This window comes from Lactuca sativa, chromosome 8 (assembly GCF_002870075.4).
Source record: "Lactuca sativa cultivar Salinas chromosome 8, Lsat_Salinas_v11, whole genome shotgun sequence".
NCBI lineage: Eukaryota > Viridiplantae > Streptophyta > Magnoliopsida > Asterales > Asteraceae > Lactuca > Lactuca sativa.
In genome coordinates this window covers 4,121,064-4,130,516 of record NC_056630.2, presented here as the reverse complement: position 1 = coordinate 4,130,516, position 9,453 = coordinate 4,121,064, and the positions used below count along the sequence as shown (strand labels likewise).

The window sequence follows — 9,453 nt, the reverse complement described above, 5'->3', positions numbered from 1 at the left end:
TTTTTCCATTAAAACTATAGACTTGCTAAGAAACGCTTGCTAGTCCTCTGTATTTTTTATAATTTATCTTAATATAAAATATTACAAAAATACAGAATTCAACTTATTTATTATTTATCTGTGAATAACTAAACGTATGTAAATAAATTAATAAAATAATCACAAGCCTACAATTTTGCCTCCAACCAATATTTTAATCAAGTTCCATAATATCAATCCAAAAATGCTTTAGTAATTTTCCCGTTTAATCATTTTCAAGGTTTCCAAAAATGCGTTGCTAACAATATGCATTGATTGAACAATAATCTTAACATTATTTTTGTTTCCTTTATAAGTTATTCAAGTTATTCACATTGACTTTCTATCATTCGTTTATTACATAACAATCGACATGAATTTGAATATATCATTCGAATCGCCTATTTTTATTTACATAATGATTAAATTTGTATAAATCTAAATATACTGTTGAAACCATCTCATTTTTATTTACGTAATAATATAAATTTATCTTATATCCAACATATAATGTCTCAAAATTTGTCTTATTTATATCATTATAAAATACTTTTCTTCTTTGTATCGTTATAAATTACATTTTTCTTACATCACACTAATGAAATATAAAATACTAGAGACAATCGAATGCACAATGATTTATAAGTTGTATGTCATTTTTCATTAAACCCCGATACCCTAAAAACCATCTGATCTTGAAACTAATTACACCATTATAATCGTGGTAATATCAACTGGTCGACTTCATTGATAAATTTAATTTGGCCAATTTTTTATTTTTCCATATAAAATACTCCAGTAAATAGGTTTACATAAACTCAAAAAATAATTTCAGCCCAACCCCAGAATTCTCCCTCCAATCATTAGTTTAATCAAGTTCCATAACATGGGTATTTTTCCCCATTTAATCTTTTTCAAATTTCCAGGAGGAGTACAACCGGTAGTTATCACAACAAACAAGAAACAACAAGAAATATGGAAGAAAATAAGGAGATGGAGATTTAGAAATAATTGTGTCAAGAAGATTTCTGTGGGAGAGTTTCAAAGGCAGAGACTGTGTTTTCGAATTTGATGCGGTGAAGAGGGGCCCCACTCTGCTTGATAGCACAGGCTTGCTTGTCTTCAAGAGGACACCGTGCCTTCAACATTGAAAACACATGGTTGTTTAACCGTCTTGCTTTCTTCATAGCTTCTATTAGCCCTTCCCACCCCTAAAATTTATATAATTACTCCACATGACTTTAATTCATTTTTTAAAATTACATGACTCAAAATATGATTAAACCTGAGAAAACTGTGGACTCTTATTTGAAGCTCCAGTTGCTGCTGCATTGTCAACTTCAGCAATATTCAGGACTTGATACGAAAAGTCAAACAGCTCAAAATGGAGTTGTTGACCAAGCAAGTAGATTATCGTGCAACCACCCCATGCAACTGAATCCCCCAGCATTTCATGCTTGTTTTGCATAGAATCTTCCAGATATTCCTGCAAATAACAAAAAATACTCCAATTACAACTTTGGTCCCTGAATATATATATAGTTATAGTTAGTTGGTTCTTGCAATTTTGGTCCGTATTTGAGGGTTTTTGTCCAAGTTGTAAGTAAGATGACTCTTCTCTGCTTTTAGTCCCCTGAGTATTCCTCCTGATTTCTTTCTATAATAATCACCAAAAACGTTACAAACCCAAGAAAGGTGGGACAAGGACTGTCGTATGTGCAAAAAGACGTAAATGCCCTCACTCCTCTTCAATATCATCGTAGACTTACAATTTGGAGACCGCTAAATATTCGGTAAAAATCCTTTGATGTGGTGATGTCAATGAAGCCAGTCTTTGGTGCAGCACTCCATTTGACACAATATTTATCAAGTGCAGCACTGGTAAAAGCAAGGGCATACTCAAGGACACTTCCGGTATTTAAGTTGGCCTTGTACAATAAATCTGCAACAATTTCAAAAATTATTACTTTTATAAATATAATAATCCCTTAATTTTTTTTATAAGATAAACATCACACACCAGCAGCTTCAGCTTGTTTTGACATTGTGTAGAAGGGTGTGGGGTTTACGGGGTTGCTGGATACAATGGCAGCGGTAGCTGACTTGAAGAGAGTGACAACAGGGGTATTTCCGTCTTCTTGAGTTTGAAGTATTTGACCATCTGCACCAGGTATTAAGCCTAACCATGAGGCCACTTGCATGAACTGTGTTGTATCAATTTCTCTCTGTTGATCATACGAAATTAGAAGATTAAGCAGCAGTTCGTTATTTAACTTAATATAATAAATAAGAACAAATTACATTTTTGGTCCCTGGGTATAGCTGATTTTTTCAATTTTAGTCCCAAAAAGTTTTCTTTTTGCAAATTTGGTCCTTATTCGAGAGGTTGTTGTAGCCATTTTGATCCATGTTCCAAGTTAAATGAACCAAAATTGCAAAAACCAGCAATAGTCGGGAACCAAAAACCTCAAATAAGGACCAAAATTGCATAAGAAAACTTTTTGGAACCAAAATTGCAAAAATCAGCTATATTCAGGGACCAAAATTGCAGAGGCCAGAGAGCTTACCAAAACTATATCAAGCAGGCCCATCCAATATAATGCACTTCCAACCTCCTTGATCCCATGTAGAATCTCTGCTTTAAGTTCTGTTTTTGACTGCCATTTAAGAAGTTCTTTCACAAGCCTCATACAGCCTGAAAATATATATATATATATATATATATATATATATATATATATATATATATAAATTTAAGATACATACAACAAAAAAGAAAACATTTTTTTTAAAAAGATTCAGTCACCTGTAACGCCACCATCAAAAGGGAGTAAACCAATGGATTTGGGCAATGTTTCTTGTAATCCAGTTACCATTGGTTCTAGGTTTGTTATCTGAATCAGTTACAGCCAACTGTGATGTTAGACCTTGGTAGTTATATACGATTAAAGACCATCCTACTATTCATTGTGCCCACATTTGGTCCTTCTGGATTTTTTTTGTACATATCAGGTCCCTAAACTTTTTAAGCTTGTATCAAATACACCAGTATGGCAGGTTGTCTGCCGGTCATAAACAATAATAGATTAGGGAGCTTTAATGGACAAAAAATTCTAGATTGACCAAATGTGGACATCAATGCTGCAAAGAGGAAACATAAAGTTTATTACTGTTTCTTGCATTTAACCTTAATTTATAGATAACAATTGATATAATTTATGTAATTTCAAAAGTAGACAAAAAAAGTATATAATTTGGTCACTAGAATTTTTGTCCATCAAAGCTCCCTAAAAATCTTTTTGTTGTACTGATTATACCATGCAAGCAGCAGCCAGCTATAGCCGGTCATAACAGTGTATTTGATAAAAATTTAAAATATTTAGGGACCCGATAAGATATGTACAAAAGAAAATTCCAGAGTGACCAAATGTGCACACAACAAATACTTGGATGGCTGATTTTACCTAAACCCTGTAAAATAATCATGTGTACCTTGGTTGATATATGATCCAGTAGTGCACGAATAAGCCATGGCAATGATCTAGAACCCAAAAGTCGTACAATTGAGAACATGTGAGGTAGCCCAAAGAACCCACTATGCAATTTAGCAAAGCTTTGATGTGCATTGTTTAATTCCTAAAATACCCCAAATTAATAACATTGTTGTAAGTAACATGAAAAAGAATTATTGATGATTTTATGTAATAGTTTCTTACTTGAGTTCCACAATAGAAGTTAGGTTTGGCATATGGAACTGATGGTTTCTGAACAGGGGCAGAAGGGACTTTTGACGATCGGACAAAACGTTGAGTTGTGTTACATAGGATGAAATTTGGCAGGAAATCATTTTGCATTTCTGTCCATATCTAGGATAAAGGAAACTATTATGTTATGCAAAAAAACAGAAAAAGTATAATGACTAAGTTTATACCTGAGAAGCAAGTCGACTTGAGTAAGAAACAAGAGAGACATTTTCCATCATCTCACTTAGCATTATACTGAATGAATCTATAGTGAGATCACGCGACAAGAATTCATGACTCATTTTTAAGATTTCCAGAAGCTTCTCCAACTCCTAGATAGATTAAACAAAAGAACATCAAATAACAGCTAGAATGACACAAAAGATAAAAGTTGCTATTACTTACAACAATAGCACACAAGTCCTGGGATTCAAAACGATCAAACAAAAATTCAAGGTTGTCTCTAAATAATTTGTTCATCCTCTCAGATATCAAGCTTCTCAAGTTGATTGTTCTTCCAAGTAACTGTAGATTATAAATATTTGTGAGTGTGAGAAAGATAATGTTACAGTTACACAGTCAGGGCAAAATAGGTATTTTGCTTACCTTGACTCTTTTCATGTTGAGTAGGGCAGTGAATCGCATTGGGCGGACAGAGAACTTTTCTCCATTATCCAATGCGAAAAGGAATGAAGGATCAAGAAGCTCACTGGAAATTTTGGAAACTCATTTGTGACAACTACATTTTTTCGGTCAACTCTAATAGGATAAAGTCAAAGTAAAGGGAAGGGTTTTACCTAGCAGCCCAACTTTTATAATGTGTGAATATAGCTTCGCACAACCTCGAGACAAATATATCAAAACAATTATCCACCTAAAAAAAAACATATGCAGACATTTAGTAAATATTCAAAAAGTCAAACAGAAGCAAAGCATGATTTCCTTTCTGTTGAGAATTTGAATTGGAAATACAGAAATTCTATAACTGTTAGGATAAAGTCACATATCTAGAGTTATAGCTATTGTTGAATAGAAAACAATGATCTAGGAAAGCATAATTATGCAACAATGCAAATCTTAAAGATATTGAAGGTAAATTACCTCAGCTTCGATCTCATCATAGAGAAAGCGTTGCTTGAGCACAACCAGGGCATGTTGAGCAGAATCATTGTATATGTCAAATGGCATCAGAACACTTTCAAGAAGACCACCATTTTGTGACTCCAGTACATGATCCACCAACATCCAAGGAAGGGAGCAATCAATAGGAAACTACATTCATAAGAGCCAAAATTACTGTCAACAGTAAAACAGTCATGATGATATATATTTATTACTGAATTTTTAGGCTTACTTGAATGACACGTGAAGATTCCAAATAAAATTCTCTAAACCATAAGAAACCAAGATCTGTCAACGTTGCAACCGTAACTGAAATGTTAAAAAGAAAAAGGTTATTTTAGCAATGATACGATCAAAAAAAAAATCATTCATCAGAATACAAAAAATAGCTAACCTGAATAGTCTAGTATGTGCAGGAAGAAACTAAGCTTGTAGAAAAAGGTTTCCAATTGTTTCAAATCATTTGCAGGAATCTCAGAGCTGCTATTCCCAAAAAGACCACCTGGCTTCCTCATATTACCACCAGATACCACCTCATATATCAAAAATTGCAGGCAATGTACCTGAAAGAAAGAGAGATCAACAGACAAGTTTACAAAGAAATTTCCTGGATAGATTAGACTAGTGATTCAAACTTTTAGTTTTAAGTTTTAACCTGTGCTGCAGTAGGTGCAACTGCCCTTGGATAAAAGAAGCTTCCTTTGTTTTCTTCACCTCCATGTTGTGATGTTTGCAACTCGGAATCAGTCCTGCTGGTGTTAGCCATCCAGTCTGCTGATAGGGTCCGCATATCAGATAGTATCCTGAAAAACATATAAGAACCAACCTTCTAGAGCCATCATGAAAACATAAAAAGGCATGAAAAAGAAAAGAAAAAAGAAAAAGGATGCCAACCTACAAAGGTCTTTTTTCTTCCGAAATGTGGTCCGTAACATGGTTGCCAATGTGTTCTGTACAAAATCTTGAACCTCAGAATGGACAGTTTCCCATAAAGCATCTGCTACTAATGTGTCACACCTCTGCATCATTGATCCAATGCTTTTAATGTAGCTAACAACTTCAACCAAAGCTTTCCTTTCATCCGCACTGTAATTAAACCGAACCACCTACAAAAGATATATAAAGTTTTGACTTTTGTTTGAGGTACCACAGAAAGAGATTCAAATTCAATCATAACAACATAGATTTCAAAAAGAGAGAGAGAGAGAGAGAGAGAGAGAGAGACCTTTTCATAATCAGAAACTGGTGATGTGGTTTCAAGTGACTCTGAATTAGGGGCAAAGTCCTTGCAGGGGCGTGAGAATTTCCATGCACATTGCTCCCAAATGCGTGCACTCCATCGGCTTAAAAGCTGAAAACCTTCAACAACCATATCGTACATACAACCTTTGACTTCCTTTGACCATTCAATATCTGCACTATCTATTGTTTTCAATAGTGCTAGCTGCCAAAATCAGGAAACAAACACATTCATTGACAAATGTAGAAAAGAACTCAGAATGCTATGAAGACAGAAAAATAGGTCTGTGTGATTATTTAGACAAACATCATTACCCATTCAGCCACTTTACCTATAGAGGACTTAATGGGGAAGAAAAAAAAAAAAAAACAGCCCCTAAGACATTTACATACAGATACAGAAAGTAAAAAATGTATACAAGAAATAAAGACCTGGTTCATAGCAGAAGCAAAACGGATAGTGAAGTCATCATGCTCAGAACGAATGGCTCCAATGTGATTAATGATCAAATAATGTCGCTGATAAGTGAATCATGTCAAGGAAATTGCAAAAAAAGATATTTTTTAACATATGAATCAGTGTAAATATATCTGTAGAATCCAATAAAATTATAAAATAAATGACATGGAGGATATTCGTGAACTTCACGGGGTGGAAGCTCATGTGGGGCCGGAAGACTTAGCAAGCGGGTTTGTGCAGAGAATTTTGGGAAGTACATAGAGAGCTCCTTCAAGATTGCAGCTGGTGAAAGATGAAGATCTGGGAATGCAGGTATCACTGGATCATTCTGCAAACAAATAAATATAAAATATTTATTTCTAGAAGCTTGGTTTCAAAAGGAAAAGAATCTAATATAATACATACCTTAAAAATAGTAATGAGTCTGTTCATTTTCACCCTCTTGTTCAGTGACTCGCTGTCTTTTTCTGATGATGTTGCTAAGACAACAAGAACAGGGAGAATGCGAAGAAGCACATGTCTTTCAGGGAAAAGAAGTGCAAAATCCAACTCCAAGCATTCAGCAGCATACACAATCAGAACCTGGAGAATGTCTTCCACACTATCACAGGTCAAGGAACTCAAAAGAACAAACTTGATAATAATAATAATAATAATAATAAGCTCACAGCCCTTAAATCAAATGTGATAAGATAGCCTAGTAGGATACTTGTTTACACGAAACATCTCAACATGCAGGTTCAACAGTATGGCCCACCTTGTGCTCAAGAAAATCTGCAAAAAACTCAACAATTACTTCATTAAGTCAACTTATCAAATCGTCCCTTATAAAATAAGCACAAGCAAACACCTGTAGATCATCTAACTCCTCTCTCATTGAATCCGTGTCTTGCCACTGAATACTGACTTGAGTAAATGTCCTGACAATAGCAAAAAGATTTCAGTCGACTTTATTCATATCATAATACTTGTTGGAGTAGCATGATAAATGATAAATACCAAGCTTACCTTTTATACCAAGAGAAATCATTAGGTATGCTGGCTTTTGCATTTTTTAGATGATCAAGTTGAACCAAAACATCAAGTAATTTCAACATGGACCAAAGATGAGTTACAGTGGGCCCATTGATGCGTCTTTCAGGTCTGGAAAACCGTTGCATATCTGCTGCTAACTAAATTACAAGGAAAAATGGTTAGATGGCAACTTGGAAGAAAAGTTGAATATAGGGGCAATACTGGAAAATGATAAAATCATGGCACATACTTTAGCTGCAGCTGATGCTTGCCATCTTTGTATCTCACGAAGCCGACTCATTTCCAAGTCCAGTACTTGATAAGTTTCTAGATACAAATCAGCCTGGCTTTGCTTCATAGAATCTGGAAGCTGGTAATATATTTTTGCATTATATCAAGTCATTATAAAAAAAATAATAATAATAATACTTTTCAAGAATTTTCTTTAGCAAACCTGAGGAAGTGCTTTGACACAACTCCTGTATGCATAGAGGACTGATACCATTTCCCTGCCTTCTTGGATAAGAGTATTCTACAAATATATAAGAAATTACTATATAGAGGTATTAACAATGCAATGTACAAAAAGTTCTAGATCAAGTTAGATGAACTTAGATTATAGCCAAATGACAAATATATTGGGAACATTCATTTCCAGATTCAAAATGAAATGCTGGAAGAGCAACATACTAGTTGATTTAGTGCCTTTGTGTCCTCAGATAAAGACAGCCGATATGCATGGACATCGCTGTACTCTGCAAAAAGTGATGAGCATATTAATTGACTATAAAGGGCATAGAATAAAAGGATCTGAATTTGCATCTCAAAATGAAGAAAAGAAGCAATCTCATACCTATTGGACTAATTGTTGCACCTCTTTCAGATGAAACCCATAACGCTGGGCCTTGCACCTCTGGTTGATCATCCTACAGTTACAGAGAGTTTGAGAGATAAACATATGCAACAATGAATATATATATATATATATATATATATATATATATATATATATATATATATATATATATATAGACAATAAACCTAACTCACTGAATACATGAAGTAACAAGAAAGAACAAAGAAAATGTTAACATTTAGGTCAAGACTCAAGCCATCCAACTTCCAACATCGAGTTTGCTAATAACTCCACAAACATTCAAGAAAAAACATGATATCTGCCTCAAATTGTATAAAAGATAACAGACATGTGATATAACTGATACCGAATTAGCAACAAGATCAATATCCATCTGAACTCAAAATTGGATTATAAAGGTCGAAAGGTAAATAATAACAACACGAAATCTATGTAATGTTCCATAGCATCTAACATCAGTTTTACCAAGCTTAGCTATTCAATGCAGCGGTCTTTTACATACATACATACCTCCAATGAAAATGTCGAAAGAGCAGCAATTGCTTCTTCAACGGGAACAGCCATGGAAATCTACCTCCACTGAGCGTTACGATTCTGTCAAAATATGAAAATTGAAAACCCTGAAACGATTAATGAACAGTACGCCGCTGTCGCATTACAATTTGAGTGGTCGAATCCAGGCATTCGATAACAATACGAATCAAGTTAGATTGACAGTGGATACTGGTTATTACCCAATGAAAATGAAAATTCGTTGAGCAGCGATTGATATCTGAAGAATATGGAGGAAAAGATCGAAGTATTTGCTTCTACGGATTCTTGAAATAGAAGTTTAATGACGACGTGGAACCCATTTTCAACAACTTTAGGCTTTTAGCTAAGAGTACTTCTGAAGACAACTTTACAAGATCTAACAGACGAGGATTTTAACAATTTCCTTCAGGTGGGTGTGGGTGACAAAATTTTCCCCAAAATTGGCG

The 9,453-nt window shown here is 34.4% G+C and overlaps 1 protein-coding gene across 3 annotated transcripts; it reads right to left on the bottom strand.

The window, feature by feature from the left end:
* Positions 1 to 847: 847 nt before the first annotated feature.
* Positions 848 to 9,453, bottom strand: LOC111910997 (protein PIR). Of its 3 annotated transcripts, none has more exons than XM_042897785.2 (30): positions 9,208 to 9,453; positions 8,984 to 9,093; positions 8,450 to 8,522; positions 8,287 to 8,351; positions 8,051 to 8,128; positions 7,847 to 7,966; positions 7,591 to 7,754; positions 7,433 to 7,502; positions 7,292 to 7,356; positions 6,988 to 7,183; positions 6,759 to 6,910; positions 6,555 to 6,648; positions 6,109 to 6,327; positions 5,778 to 5,989; positions 5,539 to 5,686; positions 5,278 to 5,446; positions 5,116 to 5,192; positions 4,863 to 5,033; positions 4,559 to 4,635; positions 4,368 to 4,470; positions 4,167 to 4,286; positions 3,950 to 4,093; positions 3,735 to 3,884; positions 3,511 to 3,654; positions 2,825 to 2,912; positions 2,586 to 2,713; positions 2,039 to 2,243; positions 1,788 to 1,960; positions 1,304 to 1,504; positions 848 to 1,229 (listed from the first exon to the last, which is right to left on the bottom strand). In XM_042897785.2, exons 2-30 carry the CDS (start codon positions 9,035 to 9,037, stop codon positions 1,035 to 1,037), a joined length of 3,855 nt encoding a protein of 1,284 aa, XP_042753719.2. In that variant the 5' UTR covers positions 9,038 to 9,093; positions 9,208 to 9,453; the 3' UTR covers positions 848 to 1,034. The 3 variants fall into 3 exon arrangements, with proteins under 3 accessions (XP_042753719.2, XP_023762532.2, XP_052623045.1); XM_023906764.3 differs by having other exon boundaries at positions 8,984 to 9,067; XM_052767085.1 differs by having other exon boundaries at positions 8,984 to 9,453.